This window comes from Hemitrygon akajei, chromosome 9 (assembly GCF_048418815.1).
Source record: "Hemitrygon akajei chromosome 9, sHemAka1.3, whole genome shotgun sequence".
Taxonomy (NCBI): domain Eukaryota; kingdom Metazoa; phylum Chordata; class Chondrichthyes; order Myliobatiformes; family Dasyatidae; genus Hemitrygon; species Hemitrygon akajei.
Window position 1 is genome coordinate 53,948,123 of NC_133132.1, and position 24,365 is coordinate 53,972,487.

The 24,365-nt window shown below is 40.0% G+C and overlaps 1 protein-coding gene across 1 annotated transcript in view; it reads right to left on the reverse strand.

Moving 5' to 3' along the window:
- Positions 1 to 3,285: 3,285 nt before the first annotated feature.
- Positions 3,286 to 24,365, reverse strand: part of ppp1cb (protein phosphatase 1, catalytic subunit, beta isozyme) — a 117,446-nt gene continuing 96,366 nt past the window's right edge. Inside the window, exons 4-8 of the mRNA XM_073056018.1 lie at positions 17,949 to 18,053; positions 16,700 to 16,771; positions 10,696 to 10,847; positions 10,080 to 10,214; positions 3,286 to 4,827 (exon numbers count right to left, since the gene is read on the reverse strand). Of these exons, the coding sequence (XP_072912119.1) occupies positions 4,723 to 4,827; positions 10,080 to 10,214; positions 10,696 to 10,847; positions 16,700 to 16,771; positions 17,949 to 18,053 (569 nt within the window). The 3' untranslated portion in view covers positions 3,286 to 4,722. The remainder of the gene's footprint in view (positions 4,828 to 10,079; positions 10,215 to 10,695; positions 10,848 to 16,699; positions 16,772 to 17,948; positions 18,054 to 24,365) is intronic.

Consider the following 24,365-nt stretch of genomic DNA (forward strand, 5'->3'; position numbering starts at 1 on the left):
TAGAACATTACCTGGGTTTCAGCACCTAAGTTACAGAGAAAGGTTGAACAAGTTAGGTCTTTATTCTTTGGAGCATAGAAGGTTGAGGGGGGACTTGATAGAGGTATTTAAAATTATGAGGGGGATAGATAGAGTTGACATGGATAGGCTTAACAAGCGGACACGAGTTGAGGGCAAAAGTTTAGGTGTAACACGAGGGGGAACTTCTTTACTCAGAGTGGTAGCTGTGTGGATCGAGCTTCCAGTAGATGTGGTAGAGGCAGGTTCGATGTTGTCATTTAAAAAGAAAAATTGGATAGGTATACGGACAGGAAAGTAATGGAAGGTTATGGGCTGAGTGCAGGTCGGTGGGACTAGGTGAGAGTAAGCGTTCTGCACGGACTAAAAGGGCTGAGGTGGCCTGTTTCTGTGCTGTAATTGTTATATGGTTATATATGGTATTGGAAAAAACTGCTTCAACTCAAGACCATAAAGCTTTGATAATTTGGTTATCCTGCATCCAGCAAAGAACCAAACCAGGTTTTATACACAAAGCTGCACTTTATCCTACCACATACATAGAACAGTACAATGCAGGAACTAATGATGCCCATGATGTCTGTGCCAAACATGATACAAAATTAAACAATTCCCATCCATATCCCTCCATGCTAACATCTGTCCAGAAGCTCTTTAAACACCGCCATGTCTGTTTCTTCCACAATTCCTGGCAGCATGTTCCAGATACCCATCACTTTAAGCCCTTCACAATGGCTTTAAACTTACCCTCTTTCATCTGAAATCTCTGCCCTCAAGTATTAAACATTACTGCCCTGGGAAAATGACTTGACCCTATCTGTGCCTTTAATAAATTTATAAACTTCTATAAGGTGCTCCCTCTGCCATTTTAGAAAACTAGCCTAAATTTGTCTAACCCCTCCTTATAGTTAATTCTCTCTAGATATTATGCAGGTGAACATCTCTACCCAATCCAAAGCACCAACTTCCTTCCTGTAATAGGGCAACAAATGTGGCCTAAATAAAGTTTCATATAACTGCAACTTGACTTTCTGACTCTTATACTTAATATGCCCTGACTGATGAAGACAAGCAAAATCTTCTTTACTACCCTATCCACTTGCGTTGCCACTTTCAGGGAGCTATTGACATAGGACACCAGAATCCCTCTGCACATCAATGCTCCTAAAGCTCCTGCTATTTCCTCTATACTTCTGTAGATATGACCTCCCAACACCTCACACTTTCCAGGATTAAATTACATCTGCCAGTGCTCTGCCCACATCTATAACTGTTTTACATCCTCTCCTACTCTATCCTTTGACAACCTTCACTGTCACTTCTCCACCAATTTGTGTCATCTACAAACTTATTGATCATCCTAACTACATCTTTGTCCAAATCATTTACATATATTACAAACAACGAAGGTCTCTGCACTGATCACTGCGGAATACCACTTCACTCAGACCTCCAGTCAGAATAACACCCTTTCATCAGTACTCTTCAATTTTTATGGCATGATTTTTACCTTGAAGGATATTTCTCAAGTAATACTTTAAAAATTAAAAAACCTGACAGCTGCTATACTTGCTGATATCAGATAAATCAAAATGCAAGTTGTGAAGAAGTTACTGAAAGGTTGCACAAGAGATTATAAAAAAAATTAGTGAATGGAATTTAGATTTGTGGGAAAATATGAAAATATGAAATTCTCCAATTTGGAAGAAAAAAATTAAAAGCATATTATCTAAATGCTATTGGTTGCAGCACTCCATAATGCAGAGGCATCTAGGTGTCCTAGCGCGTGATTTACAAAATGTTATTATGAAAGTGACTTGGATAGATAATATTATTGCTTACTGCAAGAGGAAATAAACAAAAGCAGTGATATTCTGTTGTAATTTAAGTATTGTTAGAGCTCCCCTTGTACAGACAAATGGAGAGAATTCCCTCATACTTTTGACTTGTGCTCTATAGACAATGGGAGAATTTTGGGAATTCAAGGAACAAGTCAATAGCCCAGGAAGAAACAGAAGCTGACCTGACTGCATAGTTAAGGTATTCATATGTCTGGCATACTTAAAATCCTGCTAACTAGCAGACCACATTTGTTGTAGCTGGGAAGTCAAATATCACATTAAGGTTGGCATCTTTGCGTGGTGCTTTTGCAGTCCGATTTGAGTTTCTTTCAGTAGAAGTCAAAGGCCAGCATTTATTACCCATCCCTAACTGCCTCAGGTGGAGATGAACCAATTACAATATCACACACCTGATCACCAAGATATAGTTGGAAATTGACAGAAATCTTCAAATCTGTTTCAGCCCATTACAATTGTTCTTGTGCTTTGCTTCTTCTGTGGAACCATACTAGCTTTTCCATGAAAAAGATAATTCAATTTTGAATGAGGATTGTCAACCCAGTTAGAATTTTGCTACAGTAAATCTCAAAGGCTTTAGTAAATTCAATATTTGATGAACAAGGCAAACATTTAAATAGTGCATATCAATAAAGCAGTAGATAAAAGTACACAACCTAACCAGTGAATCTGAAAAGGCGAATTGAAACGTAGGGACATAAAACAATGCAGACGTATGTGGTGACACTAATGTATTCCTGTTATACATCTCAATAGCTCCCTCACCACACCATGGAGGATAAGGAAATATTACAGAATAATCCATAAACATGTGACATTTCTGGTTGGGTGAAAAGGACAAGCAGCAGGAGCATCTGGACTTCTTACACTGTAAGAATGTGGTGCTATTAGTTGTCTGGCATTGGGGAGAATGAATTGGGCAAAAGAAAATGCACACTGCAGTTCAATAGACTTTCAGTGAACCATGGAGAACTACAGCAAAGAAATGGTTCCTTTGGTCCTGGGTCACCTAGTTATACTAATCCTACATTAATTCCACATTTTATTCTCCCCACCTTCCCCCAGATTCAACCAGTCACCTCCACATAAGGGACAACTGACAATGGCCAGTTACCCTTTCAATTCGCAAGTCTTTAGGAGAATGTGCAAACTGCACAGACAGCACTCAAGGTCAGGAATGGAAGCCAAGTATCAGATCCACAGGCAGTGGTTTGACAAAGAGTGCCACTGTGAAGCCCGAAAGGATGGCATGACGTGAGAATGTAGAGCTGTTGGGAGAATAACTCATCTTTTATCAGCTGCAAACACAGATTCAAAATTATATTTTTTTCAGATATATAGTTGGGAAACTGTGACAGTGCCAAAGGATGAAACTACAATATTTCAGAAGAGAAATGAAACAAAATCATTGTATCAGGTATAAGATTGTATTGAAAACAACAGAAATAGGGCATCCTTAACAAAATGATCTTAACAGAATAACACCCTTAGGCTTCATTATAACTGATTTACAGAACCAAGGGACTGGCCCTCAAAGACGGCGCACTCCAGATTTTGCCTTTGGAAAGCTACAGATTCAGTCTTCAGAATATTCAAACACAAAGTCATGAAAACAAGGGCTTCTATATCTATGAAGAAATCATGCTACTGTGGTCTTAAAAAAAAACAGATCTTTAGACTATGTAGTGTGCACATTCAAATTTTCTGCCGCTCCAATTATGATAAAGATCATTGATCCCGCCCTCCCCTGACCACCCAAGACTTTCAAGCAATGTAAATTCACAAGACTGGGATTGAAACTTGAGAATTTTGAAAAGTAAAAACACAATTGAGAATTAGAATCCTTGGTTAATTTTTGGTCAAGGGCCATTACTAATGACACAACGTCAGATGCCGCTGTTCAGATACCAATTAGTATCATGTGCCTGATGTCAACAACATGGGAGCACACAAGCCCCATGCAGCCCTACACAAAACTATAATAGATTAATAAGGCCTAAAGCTGAGGAAAAATTGATTACTACCTTGAAGCTTCCTCTGGTTTTAACCTCTGCAAAAATAAACACTTGAAAAATAGTTTCGTAGGAAGTAATATTAAATTACTACGTTCATCACTCAAATTCTGTCCCAGTCCCACTTTGTCTTCATAAATAAGTACCATATAGATTAGATGTAGGTCTGTTTGGAGAATCACAAGAGAAATAAATGCCTCTATAAAAAGCTAGCAAACAATGCAAGTACAATCAAAACAAGTGGATTACAACAAGGGCATTCAATTAGTATGCATTTCAGGCTGGCATTGTTGTATGTGATAGCACTGGGTAATGTCAACAGGAGGCACCCCAAGTGCCAGTAATCTGTATTGACGACTGTAGTACTGTAATGGAGCTTCACAGATTGTAGCTCCTTCAACAAATATTGATGGTGCTTGTACCAGATCTGTGTCTACAGATACACACTTCAGAAATAAATAAACAAATCCCAAATAGCAAAATTAATTTTGCTGTAGATTTCAAGGATTAAGCTAGAGACAGCTTTAAGGTTGAAAGGAAGCTTTTATCCCAGTCTTAGATTTGTTAACCTTCATCCCAGCCCAAAGTATTAACAATATGCACTGGTTACCGGTACTACATTGATTTACATTACAATATGCCACACCTGCGCATTTACTGGAAAACATTTTTTCAAAAAGACTTTTCTTTTTACAAGCATTGAGGCTCACAAAGACAGACAGTAGCAGATGGTTGAACAGTGCCTACAGGTTACACACATTAGTATATGAACTGGTATACTCGTAGCTTTCTCTGTGTACAAATGATAAGGTGTTTGGTGCTGTCCTTGCTATTCACCTCTTCTTAGGAGGGTTTGCCGTGCGAGGGGGTGTAACAGGGCGACCAGAGTTCAGACCACCATACTGGTATTTCGCTTTCTTTTCAGAGGGTTTCAGAATCTGAAAGACAAAGTGTATGTTAAGCAAATGAAAAACTAAAACGTGAGACTTCAGAGCAAATGGCATGTTCAGTATCAACCCCAAGTACAGCAGCTTCAGAACAAAAAAAATTCTACAAAAAAGTGTACCAGGCTTCAGGTGACCTAAAATGGTCATTAAAAACCAAAACAACACACACAAAATGCTGGTGGAATGCAGCAGGCCAGGCAGCATCTATAGGAGAAACACTGTCGACGTTTCGGGCCGAGACCCTTTGTCAGAACTAACTGAAAGGAAAGATACTAAGAGATTTGAAAGTAGTGGGGGGAGGAGGAAATGTGAAATGATAGGAGAAGACCGGAGGAGGTGGGATGAAGCTAAGAGCTGGAAAAGTGATTGGCGAAAGTGACACAAAGCTGGAGAAGGGAAAGGATCATGGGACGGGAGGCCTCGGGAGAAAGAAAGGGGGAGGGGGGGAGCACCAGAGGGAGATGGAGAACAGGCAGGGTGATAGGCAGAGAGAGAAATAAACGAACAACTGAATATGTCAGGGATGGGGTAAGAAGGGGAGGAGGGGCATTAACGGAAGTTAGAGAAGTCAATGTTCATGCCATCAGGTTGGAGGCTACCCAGCCGGTATATAAGGTGCTGTTCATCCAACCTGAGTGTGGCTTCATCTTGACACTAGAGGAGGCCATGGATAGACATATCAGAATGGGAATGGGACGTGGAATTAAAATTTGTGGCCACTGGGAAATCCTGCTTTCTCTGGCGGACCGAGCGTAGGTGTTCAGCGAAATGGTCTCCCAGTCTGCGTCGGGTCTCACCAATATATAAAAGGCCACACTGGGAGCACCGGACACAGTATACCACACCAGCCGACTCACAGGTGAAGTGTCGCCTCACCTGGAAGGCCCTGAATGGTGGTGAGGGAGGAAGAGTAAGGGCAGGTGTAGCACTTGTTCCGCTTACAAGAGTAAGTGCCAGGAGGTAGATCAGTGGGGAGGGATGGGGAGAAACGAGTGGACAAGGAAGTCGTGTAGGGAGCGATCCCTGCGGAAAGCAGAAAGAGGGGGGGGAGGGAAAGATGGGCTTGGTAGTGGGATCCCGTTGGAGGTGGCGGAAGTTACGGAGAATTATACGTTGGACCTGGGGGCTGGTGGCGTGGTAGGGGTGAGGACAAGGGGAACCCTATCCCGAGTGGGGTGGCGGGCGGATGTGGTGAGGGCAGATGTGCAGGAAATGGGAGAGATGTGTTTGAGAGCAGAGTTGATGGTGGAAGAAAGCAAGCCCCTTTGTTTAAAAAAGACATCTCCTTCGTCCTGGAATGAAAAGCTTCATCCTGAGAGCAGATGCGGCAGAGACTGAGGAATTGTGAGAAGGGGATAGCATTTTTGCAAGAGACAGGGTGGGAAGAGGAATAGTCCAGGTAGCTGTGAGAGTCTGTAGGCTTATAGTAGATATTAAAAACCTAAATTAAGTTCTAAAAATTCAGTAGTGAGAAGCAGTACATTGACAAGTGATGCAGATGAACTCAAAATACTAATCATACAACCCAAGCACATTTAACAGCTGGTCTTCCAAGGTACACTTTTTCGCCATTAAGAGACATGTTTGCCTTGGGATTTCTAAGGCTTCTGTGTTGGGACTGCTTCAGTTGCTGATATTCCTCCAAAGCTTAATGGAGGTGGTGTCAAATTTGATGAACAAACAGGAAGCTACAGCCAATAACTCCAGTGCCAGAAAGCGTGATGTTATACATTTTGCCATTTTAAAATATAGTAAGCTATGGAAACTGATGAAGGGTGAAAGGATTTGCAGCAGTCAGTTCACAAGACATGAGAAAAGGACAAAACAAACTACTATCATACAATCATAAGAAAGGAGAAACAGGAGCTCATGCTTCTTAAGCCTGCAGAATGATTCAAGATCATGGATGATTTTCTACCTCAGTGCTACATTCTTATGCTATCCAAATAATGCTTATACAGTACTGTGCTAAAGTCTTCTAGCTGTCTTTCCGTCCATCCATCTATTGGGGTACCCAAGACCTTTGCACAGTATAGTATCATGACATGTGAATAATGATAAACCTGATTCTGATATGGGTCTCAACTATGGACTAGGAGTGGGAAGTGGGCAGGGAGAGAGAAGGGAGCAGGATATAATTCTATAATGATCAATAAAGCAGTTGTTTGGAATCAAGTGACCTTGCCTGGTGTCTCAGGGCTGGGTGTTTCTACACCTGCCCCACTTCTCCTGCCCCTGGCGCTCCTTTTCTGCCACCTGTCCCACACCCCTGCCACAGCACTCCACCCTTGCCATTCCCAACATCTTTTGCTCTCGCCAGATTAATAAACTCACTCTCCTCATTGCCAAATACACATAGGGTGCCAAGAGATGTAGAACAAAAGTTTAAAATGTAGAATGGTGTAAGACAGTTGAAACATTTAGAAAAGTTTCAGTTCAGTGTTGGTGAGCAAACCATAGGATGCTGTGGCAACGGCAAGAGGAAACACAAATTTCTTTGGATGTTTTCCAGAATGTGGGAAATGTAAATTCAAGTGTTTCTTTATAAAAAGTATAAGTCATCGTCACATTAGAAGTGTGGATATGGGCCAACTGGTCTCCTTCCATGCTATAAATATATAGTGATTTGGTAAATGCATTTAAAATTATGAAGAAATGGAAGGTAGGTAAAAAATTATAACTTGTAGCTGTAAAATGGCACGATATCTATGGCTACAGGGCACAAAACTATAGCTAACTAGATAATCCGCAGGTAGCAGAGATGCATTTACAGGGAAGCTAGTTAAGCATTGAGGCCAAATAGAACAAAAGAAAGTGTTGGTAAGATGAGATAAAACATCAGAGTTACATACAACTGAAAGAGGTCCTTCAACCATGCATCCAAGGTACTTTACCTGTGATAGGCAAAATCAAGGCAATTAGGACTACATCCTACTGCTGTCCATATACCTGTCTCTGCCACTTACAGCTCATTCCATGTACCCACTTTTGTCTAGAAAACTTGTCCCTCAGATATCCTTTAAATCTTTCCCCTCTCATCTTAGACTTCAACCAATTTCCTCTAGTTTTAGTCCCCTTTCCTGGGGGGGGGGGGGGAGAGAGAGAATCTGACCATCCACCTTATTTATACTCTTCAATGATTATATAAACCTCTGTAACGTCACCAACTAGCACTTTTGCTGCTTTGGAACAGTCCCAGCTAATCATCTTATCACTCAAGGTCCTTCAGCCCTGGCATTTATGCACCCTCTCTGGCTAAGTCACATCCTTCCTATTCCATCCTGGTCAGAACTACAAACATACTCCAAGTGCAGACTCACCAATGTCTTGTACAGCTATAACCCAACATCTCTACTCCTATACATAAAACTCCAACTGACCATTGTCATAATGACACCACTTTTATGAAAATATTGTTGTACCCTTTGGTGTCTATTCTACAAGACTCCCCATGGCCCTGACATTCACTGTGCATATCCCACCCTAGTCTAGCTTCCCAAAATACACTTTGCACTTGAAGTTAAATTCCAGCTGCCAATTCTTTGCCTCATTTCCCAGTTAATTTAAATCCTATTGCAGCCTTAGATAATTTTCTTCACTGCCCACTATGCCACTATTTTGTCTATGGCAAGCAGCAGGGGACCTGGCAAAGATCCCTGCCACACACCACTGTTCACAGGTTTCCAACTTGAAAAACAACCCTCCACAATCACACACCGATTCATACCACCAAGCCAATTTTGTATGCAATTAGCTACCTCAACCTGGATCCCATGTGATCTAAACCTCCAGATTATCTACTACACAGCCTTGCTATATATCAAAAGCCTTGCTAAAGACTATGTAGACAATTCTACTACTCTGCATTCCTTAATCCTCATGTCACCTCTTCAAAAAAAAACAATTAAATATGTAAAACTCAATTTCCCCCACACAAAGCCATGCTGACCCACCACTAATCCTCACCTTTTTAAAGCAGGGTAGATCCTATATCTCAGAACACCCTCCAATTGTTCTGTCACAGATGTTAGGCTCCCTGTAGTTTCTTGGCTTGCTCTTTTCCTTTTTAAACAAAGCCACACCATTAACTACTCTCCAGTTATGGTATTTCACCCACAGCTAACGGAGACACCTAAATCTCTGCTAGGGTCCCAGCAACCTTCCTTGCTTCCCACAATGTCCTAGTATACACATACATAGGCCCCAGTGATTTATCCACCTTTATACACTTCGAGACTACCAACACCACCTCTTCTGTAATCTTCTTTGAATTCACAAGCTTCCATGATGTTCGTAGTAAATGCAGACGAGCAGCATTTAATACTTTGCCTTTTCCTGTGGCTCCACAGACTACCCTATTGATCTATAAGGGCACCTATTCTCACACTAGGTATCCCTACGCTCTTTACCTTAAGTGCCAAAGAAACTAGTGTCTCTCCCCCACCTCCCCATGTCCCATTCTCCACCCTTCCTTTCTCAAGTATACTCATACACCTTTCATACTTAAAGGTTTTGCTTGAATCCACCTACTTATACCTGACATACATCTCCATTTTCTAAATGACCTCAATTTGCCTCATCAGTCAAGGTTCCCTGACTGTCAGTCTTGCCCTTGGAACTAATGTACCAGATGAGTAGGGATGCCTGCTTATGTGCTAAAAATACATATTTGTTTAGCTAAGTAGCAGAAAGAAAAAAAGAGAGAAGTGGATGCAAGGACAGAATAGGTACCTTAAATGTCTATCTAATCATTATGTCTGCTCTGTTTAATCATTACTACACATTACAGGGGAGAAGAGCTCCTACTACTACTGGACGGCAAGCGTGAATATCAGAGACCGTTGAAGTTCATTTGCTTAGGGATACTAATGATTAGCTTTAATATCAGAACTACCTACATGGATTTCACCATTACCTGTTTGTTGTGTAACAGTGGCTCCCAGAATGTTCAACGAGTCTTAGTGTTATAAAGAATCTAAGACTCCTTAAGATGGGTCTGGGAGGCAACCAATTAGATACTAAAATTGCAAGATGGCACCAGTGATCATCGCCGAATTTCTGTGGGCTGCAGAAAATTGTTCCAAGTTTACTTTGAACTTTATTCTTGGGGCCATTGTTAAACAACAAAAAGGCAATAGTTAACTGAATGGAGATAACACATCTATTGCTGCATATATTGTGCTATTCAAATCAAATATTACGAGCTTCATGTTACCAAAACGAAGTCCAGTTAATACATGTACCTGAAAGGAACACATTAATGTTTCGTCAACACTCATCATTCCTCCGGCATTATCAAACTCTCCACAGTAGTTTGGAGCAGAAAACAAAGTAACCAGCTGGCGTTTAGCAAAGAATTCGTAACCATCTTCAACAACCTGAAAAACAGAAATCTTACTATGAGCAAAATTTTAATCTTCAAAGTAGGGGAAGTATTACTGTATGTTCAATCCACATTGCAAAGTGATCCCCTAAACCAACAGCGGTTTTATGAAAACATTGCACAAGGAATAGAAAGCCTACCACATCTTTTGACCTATATATAATTAGTGAAGTCACAAAATCTTCAAAGCTGGGAACCAATGTACACATATGTATATCTCCCTCCCACCTCTTCACTATTCTGCTGTATCAAAATACAGGAAAGGTCCCAAAAAGTAAAAAAAAATACATAGTGCAGCAATTTAACACGCTTGGCTTGTGAAACCTGATAAAAATTTGAGGGTTTGAAGATTCAGAATAATTTTATCCAACTCAGGAGAATAATTTTCTAATTATCAGCAAGGTTGTTTCACGGCTGCTAGTACACAAATGCTTTACGCAGAATACATCTTTTTTAAAGTGAATTTTTCTTTTTACCTGATGGGCACGACAGATTAAATCCAAATCATGCCGGTTCAGAAATTTGCTGACCACATCAGCTCCAAAGGTGAAAGAGACGCCACGATCATTCTCACCCCAACCTTGAACGTCCTTGTCAGGATCTGACCACAGCAAGTCACAAAGCAAGCCTGGAGAGTTAACATGTCAAGAATAAGTGTAAATGAGTTTCACCTTTTGTAGGGCAATGCACTGCTGCACCTAATCTACTTCAGCTAAACTGGAGAAATTCTGCATCTTCATGTTAATTCCAAGCACAAAGGACTGTACAGCCAGAACAGCATTAGTTGCATTATAGACAAGTTTAAAACGAATGAAAAACTTGCCATAGATTAGGACATTGAAAACACAAGTATGTGTGTGTAAAATATCCAGATTACTTAATTTCAGCTCTGTTGCCAAGGTCTTTGCTTTTTTACATTTCAAAAGAGAGAAGGCAGAAGGGGAAATTGATGCTCCCTTACTTAACAAGATTAGAGTGTTTTGAATGATTTCCCTCTACTATGGACCACATTTGAGTACTGACAGCTTCACCAAACCTTTACCACCAAGGACTAAGGGAGTAGACACAGGAATATTGCCATCTATTGGTCACACTCCAAGATGCATGCTATCCTGTGTACAGGTGGCCCCTGTTTTTCAAACGTTTGCTTTATGACACCTCGCTGTTTTGAAAGGCCTACATTAGGACCTGTCTTTGTTGATCGAAAGAGGATTTTTGCTGTTATGAAAAAAAGATGCCCGCTTTAAAAGAACACACACAAAATGCTGGTGGAACACAGCAGGCCAGGCAGCATCTACAAGGAGAAGCACTGTCGACGTTTCAGGCCGAGACCCTTCGTCAGGAGTTCGTCTCAGCCCGAAACGTTGACAGTGCTTTTCCTTATAGATGCTGCCTGGCCTGCTGCATTCTACCAGCATTTTGTGTGTGTTGTTGTTTGAATTTCCAGCATCTGCAGATTTCCTCGTGTTTGCGTCCGCTTTAAATGTGAGTTTGCCCCAAGAAAGACTACCATGACCGGTGAAGTCTTGCATGGGCAGGTGTGCTCGCATATGTGTACATGCCGATTTGTCCTACAAATCAGTTTTGCCGCACTGTCTTCCCGATTCTGGTAAGTGAAACTACACTGTACATACAATATTTCTACTTTATATAGGCTGGGTATTTATCATATCATTCCTGCTTTTACTATATGTTCCGAGTTATTTTAGGTTTTGTGTTATTTGGTATGATTTGGTAGGTTATTTTTTTGGGTCTGGGAACGCTCAAAAATTTTTCTCATATAAATTAATAGTAATTGCTTCTTCGCTTTACGATATTTCGGCTTACAAACGGTTTCATGGGAACGCTGTACCTTCGGATAGCAGGGGAAACCTGTGTATAGCACTCTCCTCCACATTCACCGTGAATGAGCACCACAAGGCTGTGTACTTAGCCCTTGGCATTCACTGTTTTATACCTATGATCATGTGGCTAAGTACAGCATCAATGCCGTATTTAAGCTTGCTGACGACACCACTGCTGCTGGTCAAATCAAATGTGGTGACAAATTAGTATAAAGGCAGGCAACTGAAAATCTGGCTGAATGCTGCCACAACCACCACCACCTCCCAATCAACATCAGCAAAGCCAAAGAGCTAATTATCAACTGCAGGTAGAAAAATCTGGAGGTCCAATAGCCAACCCTCATTAAGGAGTCGGAGGTGGAGAGAGTCAATAGCTTTAAATTCCCTGACATTAATCAGAGAACCAGCATGTAAGTGCCATCACAAAGAAGGAACAATAATGCCACTACTCTCTTAGAAGCTTGCATAATTTTGAAATGTCAGTAAAAACTTCAACGGACTCTATAAATTCACAGTGGAGTGTGTTTTTACTGGTTGCATCACTGCCTGGTCTAGTAATCTCAATGCCGAGGAATGGAAACATTAATAGAAAATGGTCCACCACAGAGCACATTTACATGGAATACTGCCACAGGTACGCAGCATCAATCACCAAACACATCCAGGCTCTGCTCTCTTCTCACTACTGCCATTGGCCAGGAGGTACAAAAACATTAGGTCTCACCCCACTGGGTTCATGAACAGTTATTACCCTACAACCATCAAGCTCTTGAACCAGAGTGGATAACTTCATTCACAACTTCAAACTGATTCCCCAACTTAAAAGTCTCACTTTCAAGGACTCTACAACTCAGTTTTTATGTGCACAATTTGTCTTTTGCACACTAGTTGTTTGTCAGTCTTTATGCAAATTGTTTGCAAACATTCTATTGTATTTCTTTATTTTTCTGTAAATGCCTGCAAGAAATGAATCTCAAGGTAGTCTATGATAATGTATACAATACTGTGCAAATGGCTTAGGCACATATATATAGCTAGGGTGCCTAACATTTGCATAGAACTGTAGTGATTTTATGTATTGCACACTACCTCTGGCACAAAAAAGAATTTCATGACATAGGTGAGTGATGATAAACCCGAATCTGATACGAGTCTCTATAGTGGACTGAGAATGGGAAAGGGGCAGGGAGAGGAGAATCATAGTTGGGAAAAGTGGAAAGGAGAGGGGAGGGAGCAGGAAGCACCATACAGACATTCTGTAATGATCAATAAACCAATTGTTCAGAATCAAATGATCTTGCCTGGAGTCTCAGGGTTGGGTGTATCTAAACCTGCGCCACCCCCAAGTTTAGCACTCCTTCTCTGCCACTTGTTCCACACCCTTCTGTGGAACTCCACCCTCACCATTCCCAACATCCTTTGCTCCCACCAGATTTACAAACTCGCTCTTCACTCCACATTAACAAATACGGTACCGTGCAAAGATCTTATGCACCCTAACTAGTGTGAGTATGTGAAATAGGTATACATGTGCCTGACTTTTGCATAGTACTGTACGTACTCTGATAACAAATTTAATTTGAAGTTTTGAACTTTTGTATATTGTTGGTCCTCATCACTTGTGGCTTTAAATCCTAGCCAACTGCAGTGAGAGTAGAATGCAATAGTTCAAGGAGGTAGTTCACTGCCCACCTTCTCAAAAACAAAAAAGGTATCACTGGCTTCTAGTCAGAATGTCAAATTTTAATATTAAGAATTTGTTGGGACGTCAGATGGGTGAAAGGCAAGAGGTTAGCCTCACATCCTGTCACAACAGGAAACTACCATACTTACTGACTTTCTTTACACCTTTTCTTGTCCCAAAGATAATCTTAAACACTGCAGAGTCAGATCTATTTGGATGCAAGGAGGGAGGGAACAAAGCACAAGCTGTCAAGACCTCTAGCAGATTAATATTTTAAAAAACTAACTCCTGGCCCCAAGTTTCCTGAATGTTCGAAGTTTATTTTACAAGTTATTGGCCTGAAGGCAGTTTTTCAATTTGCATTGAGATTTGATAACTGTACTAAATTCAGTTTTGTATCAATTTTGTTCACCGTCGATTAATGTGGTGAAATTCTATCAGCTGCAGAAAATACTGCCCAACATGTTAGTGCCCTGCTGTCGCTGTACAATGTTCTATAAAAAAACTGACGAAGGACAGTAATGAACGTTTCCATGGCGCAAATGAGATTGTTTGGGCTGCCTGTGTTTCTCAATGACCTCATTCCTTGGATGAATTCCTGCAGTGTAATCTGACCTTTTTTCCCCACCCTAAATGGGAAACCCATGTACTCTGTACAGAACAGACAGTTGGAACTACTAGCAGGCTACTGGTAAATGATGTTAACCATAAGAATTTTTAAACATCAATTCCAAAAAAGCAGGCTCGAACAGTAACATGACTTAATGACCATTGCATACCAGAAAGCAAGTAACACAGGAGAGGGAGGCTGCCTTTTAAGACCTTTTTTAGTCATCGAGTGATTTGTTGTTCCCCAAGCAGAATTTTTTTGTTCAGATTCAGTGAAAACACGTCGATACCTTTACATCAAGTAATCTTTTTTTTTAATTTTCAGAGAATTCTCTGTGTATCATTTCTCCATTTTCTGTTCAGAGCTAATACTTGCTTCTTGGGTGTTGATGAAAAATCTGGAGTCCTGATTATACATGTGCATAGTGGCTTGCTTCAAAACCCAGAGACAAACCAACCCAAGATTAATTTAAGACAGAGCACTTTCCTTAGAGTAGATTGCAAAATACCTTATATTAACACAGGACAGATTAGTTTGATTTCATAGAAGCCACAACCACACATCCTTATTGATCAAAAATATTGACAGAAATGAGAGGTTGGCTGCTAGTTATAACTGGTAGTGGCCCTGAAGTGATACAAGACACCCAGTTATGGATACTTATTATGCTTTTGTTTTCCTGCCAATTAGGAGTGCACTCAATGGCAAGAGAATTATATGAGATTTCAATTGCACTCCTCTTAAATAAGTGGTTCATGTAAAGGCCATCAAACATGCAATGATTTTACAGTGAAACCAGGTCCTACTGATGTCAAAACTGCAATGCTGCAAACACTGTCATAATGTAGTCACTTTCAGACTGTCGCAAATATTTCAGTATCACAGTAGATTCAAGAGGCATTCTGAAGCGAGAGATTTGAAATATACAGTCTTCCGTTAATAGGTCATTACTGTACAGCATTTGGAGGACTTTTGCTCCATGCAAACTAGCTGATGCATTTCATGCAGGTTACTAGCGATTATATTTAAATAAAATGCTTTGAGATCAGGCAGCACTTGCAGAAACAGGAAATGAAGTAGTTTCAGGTTAATAACTTTTCAGACTTTGAATGTTAGCTTTGTTTCTCCTTGCCCAGATACTGACTGACTTCCTGAGTATTTCCAGCTTTATCTGATTTTACTTCACATCTCCAGCTTCTGTAATATTTTACTTCCAATCTATTTAAATTTCTAACTTTTTTTAAATATCTAGGAGTCATAAAAGGTTGTTTCTCAGTGTAATGTAACTGTTCCTATACCACTCAAAACCCCATAAATGATTTTACAAGGAGGCACCGGCTTCCAAATACATGGCTTTGATTACAACTAGTTCACACCATGTCTGAAGACTATGAAATTTTAGTTTGAGTTGATTTTAGTAAGTTAGGAGAGTGTTAAGCCCAACCTTAATCTTAGCCAGGGAGATAAATAATCATTATATGAACACCAGCTTTAAAATGCAAAACTACAGGTGATGGTGTGAGGTTACTTAGTAAAAACTAGAGAAAAAAAAGACTCAGAGGCTAAATACGACAAAAATGTGCCAAAGCATTTTTTAAATCTGGACAAATTACTTCAAAATTTTATTAGAGAAAAGCTTTAATTTGAACATTTTAATGAAAGTGAAAGTAGTCCATTTTATTGAATGGAGATAAGAATGCAGAGGCTGGAATCTTGAGCAACAATTTGCTGGAGGAATTCAGCATTCGTGGGAAGGAAAGGAATTAACATTCAGATCAAAACCCAGCATTAGGACTGAACGGAGAGGGGGAGTGATTTTAAATAGAGTGGGAAGTGGTTATTAAATGGTACACTTTTCATAATGCTGAAAATAGAGCCTAATCTAAATTATATAGCAAGCAAAAATTGCTGACAAAGACACTGATTTATAATCTGATAGTCGCATTAAAGATGTAAGCAATTAATCTGCTGATCTATTAAGCCCATTTCTGTGAACATTACACAAACATATTTGTTAATTTAATTCTGACTAGAACTAGCCTACAACTTATAGCTGAGCTGTAATTTTGGTTTTCAACCATCAAAACCACACAATATTAATGAGCAAACACGAGGAAATCTGCAGATGCTGGAAATTCAAACAACACACACAAAATGCTGGTGGAACACAGCAGGTCAGGCAGCATCTATAAGGAGAAGCACTGTCAACGTTTCAGGATGAAGGGTCTCGGCCTGAAACGTCGACAGTGCTTCTCCTTATGGATGCTTCCTGGCCTGCTGTGTTCCATCAGCATTTTGTGTGTGACAATATTAATGGAATTGGTTCAAGTGATGTTCTCTACCTGTGTCAGGAACATCTGTTGGTCTCATGATTCTGCGAATCTGTTCCATTGATTGCAAATCTGGTGACAGCCCTATAGAAAGGAAAATCACAGATTATAGTGTCAAAGGAGGTCCCTTGAGCAAAGACATAACATTTTGCTGTACAAAATCAACAATTCAGTGAAGTCTCTGAACCAGATTTCAATCTAGTACTACAAATCTAGAGACCTCCCCATTCTAACCACGGCCTCCTACTACTCCTACTTTGTTTTCAACATTCCAAACATTGTCAATTGCTTTAATATGCAGTTAATAACTCATATTCAAAGATACATAATTACAATGCCTAGAAATTATACAGTAATATGGTTCAAAAACTCAGACATTTAATTCACTGGCATACAACACTGTCCATTAACATCCGTCAAAAACACTTCAAAACAAAATCTAAACTGTTCGCCAGAATTACTGACAATCATAAATGGCATATCTATAACCAATAATTTTCCATTCAATTAATCTTTGCCCATTGCTAGGATTTATTTCTTAAGCAGACAAGATAAAATGCATCCATAAAACACAATATTAGTTATCACTGTTACATAGATTATCTGTTGATTGAGATTGCCTAAAATTGCTCAACTATTTTCTGAGAAAAACATGCCCAATATCTGGATTCAGTGCAAATTTGAGCAACTCTTGTTTCAGTTTGCTAACCATTTTCTTTCTGTAATACCTTGACCTAGATCTAAACAGTTGGATAAAGCAAAACACACATGAATATACTGCAGTCATGCAAACAAAATCCCTCAGCAATAATTTAACAAGGTTGCTTAAGTTACAGTTTGGCTGTAACTGAATACCTACATATAGTTCAATATTTCCAGTTAGTTTTGCTGTTGCAATTTACTCAACCAAGTTTCCCCTCATTACTTAAGTTTTTTTTCAACGACTCAAGCATTTAAATGTGATAAACCTGAACTTCTTTCCAACTGAATTTTAATTAGAGAAAGTCTAAACAAAATTAATTGCATAGCACTAACATTCCACACATTTGTCAATATGAAAGCTGAATTAGGAACCAAGATAGTAGAAGCTACAACTAAATGGCCTTCTTGTCCCTACGGGGATAAACTCCTCACCAATAGCTAAGCATGCTTAATTTCACTACTGCAAGTAGATTTCCAAGACAAATTAAAATGGTTTGATTTCACAGTTAACACAAGGCACATCTGAAATTTGAATTAAAAGGCAAAGCTGGAAACTCACCCCCATGACAACAGAAAATTTTTTCATCCACAATGGCTGCAATTGGAAGACAGTTGAAGCAGTCTGTAAATGTCTTCCAGAGTTTGATATTAAAACGTCTCTTGCCTATGCAAATAATAGAACAGTTTGGGATATTAAATCATTAATATTAGGACAACTTTAAAGACTTCTCCACAGCCCACATCCCTACCAGCCATGATGAAAACAACCCCATCCATTACTCTTATTCCATGGTCTTAAGAGAAAGCCGACTGGTGACCTTAGAAAGATTTTAGTTCAGTTTTTGACAAGAGTTAACAGATATTTTCCTGACAGAAGAAATGAAAGCAATAAAGTCTCTTGGTGTCAGCAGCAAGAGAGAATGTATTGGGAGAACAATTTTAAAGTTGGTACAGAAAACTCAGTAAAGTTTGTAAAGAATGAACAGGTTTCAGGTAGCCATGTGATACAACAAGCACACTACAAATGTAATTTAGTGTTTATAAGTGAGAAGTAACAAAATTTTGGGGAAAAATACGGAATAGTAGCACAAATTAAAGATACTATAATGAGTATTGTCTCAAATTCTTGCAGACGATTAGTCAGTGGTTGGAATATTGAACTTTTAAAATAAGGTGTTAAACACAAGGCAAGGAAGTCATGCCAAACATCTACAAATTATTTATTATACACCAGCCAGGGTACTATCCCCACTGAACTATGAGGAGGATATTAAGCTCTGCAGAAAGTACAGTTGGTTTAACCGGGTGATAGCTACTGCAGCTGAGATGCTGTTGATCTAGAGAGTTAGGAAAACCTTGAATTTTGTTCCCAAAGAGCAGAGAAGTTTAAGCACAGACAAGTTATTCAAGATGTAGGTTTTTAAAAATGGAAATGGGGAAAAATAATGAAAAGGTAAACAAACTAAAGAATTATAGAGGAAACAAGATTTTCTTCATAAAAGGTGTGTTAAACTCTGGAATGAACTACCTGAAAGGATGGTGGAATGAAAGTACTCTAGAACTTTAAAAGACTATAGGTGCAGGATTGTAAAAAGCCAACTAGCAAAGTTGTGAGAAAATAAAAATGACAGATTGAAACCAGGCAGTTCTTTTTGAATCAATCTTCCCAAGTTACCCAATGGTGAAGATCATTGTTCACAGGGTACAGGGAAGGCACAGGGTAATGTAGAAGGGAGCAGACAACTTGAAGCACTGATATACCTCCAAGCAACTGGATGCATAGCCCTATCAGCGGAGATTTGGAAGCTAGCCATCCGGTTCCTCTTTCTTCCCATGACATTTAGTTACATTAAATGTCATGGGAAGAAAGAGGAACCGAATGGCTAGCTTCCAAATCTCAGCTGATAGGGCTATGCATCCAAGGGGGCTGAAAAGGAATGTCTACAGATAGATCAAGAGCTTAATATGGAAAGGTTATATTCTGACGCATGTGGTTTACAGAGAGCTTGAAATGCACACAACCAAAACATTGCACGTTAGCCAACAAAAAAAATTGTATTGATACAAATTATCCTAATACAGAAAATAAATGACAAATTAAAAGAGTATGCCAACTTTGACTTAAAAAGTATTCCAATTAAGAGTTAATACTTCAGTGAAAAAAGGGATGGGCACTGATGGATGCGTTCATGTTTGACAGGATCAACTCTTCACATGCCTGCATTTGCCCAAACAGGAGCAAAGGATAGCAAAGTAGGGAGGAGGAGAGAAATGCACAATACTGAAGTTGGGGTGGGAGAGGGAAGAGATGTTGCACACTTAGGTAGTTTCAGAATTAGTTGTGCTAATGGGATAATGGGGGGGGGGGAGGAGGAAGAATGAAAACTGGTATTTTGAAATAAGATGAAGAAGAATGGAAGGTATCGAGTGGTAGATCAAAACAGCAGTACCATGGACACGAAGCACAAGATATGGAGAGCAAGAATAACATTGAACAGCAGATACAGTGGTGCTAGAAAGTTTGCGAACCCTACAGAACTTGCTGCATACATACGACCTAAAGTGTGGTCAGTTCTTCACACACGTCCTAAAACTAGATAAAGCTAACCCAATTCAATAAACAAAAAGCATTATACTTGTTTATTTAAAAATTGATCCAATACTAAATGTATTTCTTGGAAAAAGTATGTGAACCTTTGCTTTCAGTAACTGGTGTGACCCCACTGTACCTCAATAACTTCAACCAAATATTTCAAGTAACTGTTAATCAGTCCTGCACGTAGGCTTGGAGGAATTTTAGGTCATTCCTCCTTACAAAACTTCTTCAACTCTGGGATGTTGGTTGGGCTTTCTTGCACGAACTGCTTGCTTTAGGTCCTTTCACAACATTTCCGTAGGATTAAAAGTCAGGACTTTGACTCAGCCATTCCAAAACACAAATTTTCTTCCTTTTAAACCATTCTGGTGTTGATTTACTCTTGGCTTTCGGATCATTGTCTTGTTACATTATCCAACTTCCAATAAGCCTCAAGAGATGGACTACTACCCTGACATTCTCTTGTAAAATGTCTTTGAAACAATTTTGAATTCACCATTCCCTCAATGATTGCAAGCTATCCAGGCTTGAGGCAGCAAACCAGCCCCAAACCATGATGCTCCTTCCACCATACTACACTTTTTACTCCAAACATAGTTATGTGCACTTCTGCCAAAATGTTCAACTTTTGTCTCATCTGTCCACATTGTCCTTCTCTCTGGGTGGTTTAGTGCATGTATTTTGGCCTTGCCCTCAGCTTGATGGCTATTGGGCACTGGTTTTTAAAACTATCAGTGAGGTTTTGGGGTGACACTGAGACCTTGCCCGCTTATAGCTGTATTTGGTGTGGCAGATGATGGTTTGGGTTTAAATGTAAACCAGCTGGACATCATAACATTTACATCGCTTTTGGCCCTTAGGAGAATCTTGCTGGTCTGGAAATCTGCCAATTCCCCATCTGTTGCTGCTTGGTTAGAGGACGCAATGTTTTTTTTCTGAAATTATAAAAGATTAAATTCACTCTGAGGGGGTCTGTGAAAAAGTTCTATTCGAAATGGGGACCTTTCTTGTCATATTTTGGGGGTCTTAAGGAATTACCTACTAGTTGAGGGCATTTGGTTGTACTTGGGAAGTTGCCTCCCTTTTAACACACATATGGTTTACTTCACAGTGCAGTTGATGAATTGTAATATGAGTGTATTCTGGATCATCTGATATGTTGTGGATGTGTGTGGGCCTTCATCTTGAAGTAGTGTGGGGGTATGGCTGTGAAATGGCCGTACTTGTATTTGTGAAGTGTTGTATTGTAAACATAAGCTGCCATGGTATGTTCGGGGAGGGCGGGTGAGGGGAGTTTTGTTTAGGGGTAAGATCTAAAACCAAAATGGAGGAAAATGTAATGCATTATGTATTCTGTATTGTGTCATTCCTTCAATAAAAATATATTTAAAAAAACATTGTCCCAGAAACATTGCAGAACATCCAGGTGGTCTTTTTTTTTGGCGTGCAACAATTTTTTTTGGCGAGCAGTATTTTCCTTCATGGTACAAACAAGCTGGATGAACTCAGCAGGTCCGGTAGCATCCGTTGAAACGAGCAGTCAACGTTTTGGGCCGAGACCCTTCGTCAGGACTTAGACTTAGAGGTCCTGACAAAGGGTCTCAGCCCGAAACGTTGACAGCTCATTTCAATGGATGTTGCCTGACCTGCTGAGTTCATTCAGCTTGTTTGTACGTGTTGATTTGACCACAGCATCTGCAGTGTACTTTGTGTTTACTTTCCTTCATGGTGTCCTTCCATGAACACCATTCTTGTTCATTGTTTTTCTTACAGTGGACACATGAACAAGTTCTGGAGATTTCTGCAGGTCTTTTGCTGTTACTCTTGGTTTTTTTTCTCCCCACCACCTTTAGCATTATACAGTGTGATCTTTGCAGGATGCCCACTCCTAAGGAGAACAGTATCAGTACTGAGCTTCCTCCATTTGTAGACAATTTCTCTTACTGTGGACTGATGAACACTCAGGCCTTTAGAAGGAATTTTAGAAGGCTTTTTCCAGCCTCATGCATCTCTACAATTCTTCTAAGGTCCTCTGTGCATGGTGCACAATCTTTCTTGAGAAGAGTGATGTTGTGTGCCTTTTTATATATATATCTATATATATATATATAGATATATATATATATAAAAAGGCAGGGCACCTCTACAATCCACACGGCTAATCTCACCTCGTTGATTGGAACACCCGACTCCAAATAGTTTATGTAGAAGGCATTATCCCAGAGGTTCACATACTTCTTCCAACAAATACATGTAATATTGGAACATTTTTCTTTAAAAAAAAAGCAACTGAACAAGTATCATGTTTTTGTTTTATTTAACTGGGTTCTTTATCTCATTTTAGGACTTTCATGAAGATCTGAACATATTTGGGGTCATATTTATGCAGAAACATAGAAAACTCTACAGGGTTCACAAACTTTCTAGCAGCCCTATACAAGAAAAATATCATTCCATTGAAAAATAAAAGGATCACCACCTACTGGGAAATGCTGAGTACATGGAGACTATAATCAGTGTGGAGGTGGAGTGTGATACTATTACTAAATGGGAGGTGCAGGGTGACAGAGAATATATATCACACAGTGGGACATAATTGTAGATGAGGAACTCGGCACTGAGGAATGGCAGGAAGAATAGTTTTTCCCAGAGCCAATTTAAAAATTACAACAATGATCTGCAGTTACACATCTGTCAAATGTCTATCAGCATCCCTGTAATTTGACAGAAGTGAAAAGGATGGGGGGGGTGCAGTTCAAAGTAAATTTATTATCAAATACATACGTCAGCAAATACAGTGAGATTCATTTTCTCATGGGCATTCACAGTAATACAAGGAACACAACAATGAATAACTGCACCCAACATAACAAGGCAAACAACCAATGTGCAAAAAAAAACAAAATGTGCAAATGTGATAATAAGCAATAAACATCAAGAACATGAGATGAAGATTCCTTGAAACTGAGTCCTTAGATAATGGGAACAGTTCAGTGATGGGGCGAGTGAAGTTGTCCCCTCTGGATCAAGAACCTGATGGTTCAGGGGTAATAACTGTACCTGGAGGTGCAAATCCTGAGGCTCCTGTACCTTCTTCCTAATGGCAGCAGTGAGAAGAGAGTATGTCCTGGATGGTGGGGGTCCCTGATGATAGATGCTGCTTCCCTGCAATAACGTTCTTGCTTAATGGTTGGGAGGGCTTTACCTCTTACGGACTGGGCTGTATCCACTATATTTTGTACGCATTTCTGTTCAAGGGCATTGGTGATTCCATACCCGACCATGATGCAACCAGTCAATGTACTGTCCACTGCACATCTGTAGAAGTCTGTCAAAGTTTCGGACAATGTATCAAATCTTCACAAACTTTTAAGAGGAAGACTTGCCCGGCTTTCTTGTAATGGCATTTATCAGGACTATCTTCTGAAATAACAATGAGGAATTTAAAGTTGCTGACCCTCCCCACATCTGATCCCGAGGAGGACTGGCTCATGGAACTCTGGTTTCATCCTGCTGAAGTCAATCATCTTCTTGGTCTTGATGACATTGAGTGAGAAGTTGTTGCTGTGACACTATTCAGCCAGATTTTCAATCTCCCTCCTTTATGTTGATTTATCACCACCTTTGATTCAGCCAACAGTGGCGTCCTCAGCAAACTTAGTTATGGTGTTAGAGGTGTGCTTAGCCTCACAGTCATGAGGGTAAAGTGAGTAGAGCAGGGGGCTAAGCACACATCCTTATGATGTACGTGTGCTGATGGGAAATGTGCAGATGTTGTTGCCAACCAAAACTGACTGGGATCTGCAGGTGGAGAAACTGAGGATCCAATTATTCAAGGAGGTATTAAGGCCTAGGTCTTGAAGCTTCTGGATTACTTTTGAGGGGATGGTATCATTCAGCTGTAGTCACTGGAGAACATCCTGATGTATGCACCCTTGTTGCTCAGATGTTCCAAAGTTGAGTATAGAGACAATGAAATGGCAGCTGGTGTTGATGTGTTGTAATGGCAGTCAAATTGGAGCAGATCCATGTCACTTCTTAGGCAGGAGTTGATACGTTTCATCACCAACTTCTCAAAACACTTCATCACACTGGATGTAAGTGTTGCTGGATGACCCATGTTCTTCTTGGGTGTTGGTATAATTAAAGCCTATTTGAAGCAGGGGGGTACCTCAGACTGCCAAAGCAAGAGGTTAAAGGTCACAGTGAACACTACAGCCAGTTGATCAGCACGATCTTTAGTACCCAAGCCAGATACCCCACCTGGGTGAGATGCCTTCTGTGGATTCACTCTCTTGAAGGATGCTCTCACATCAGCCTCAGAGACTAATCACAGGGTCATCGGGGCTGTGGGAGCTCATGAAGGTGCTTCCATGTTTT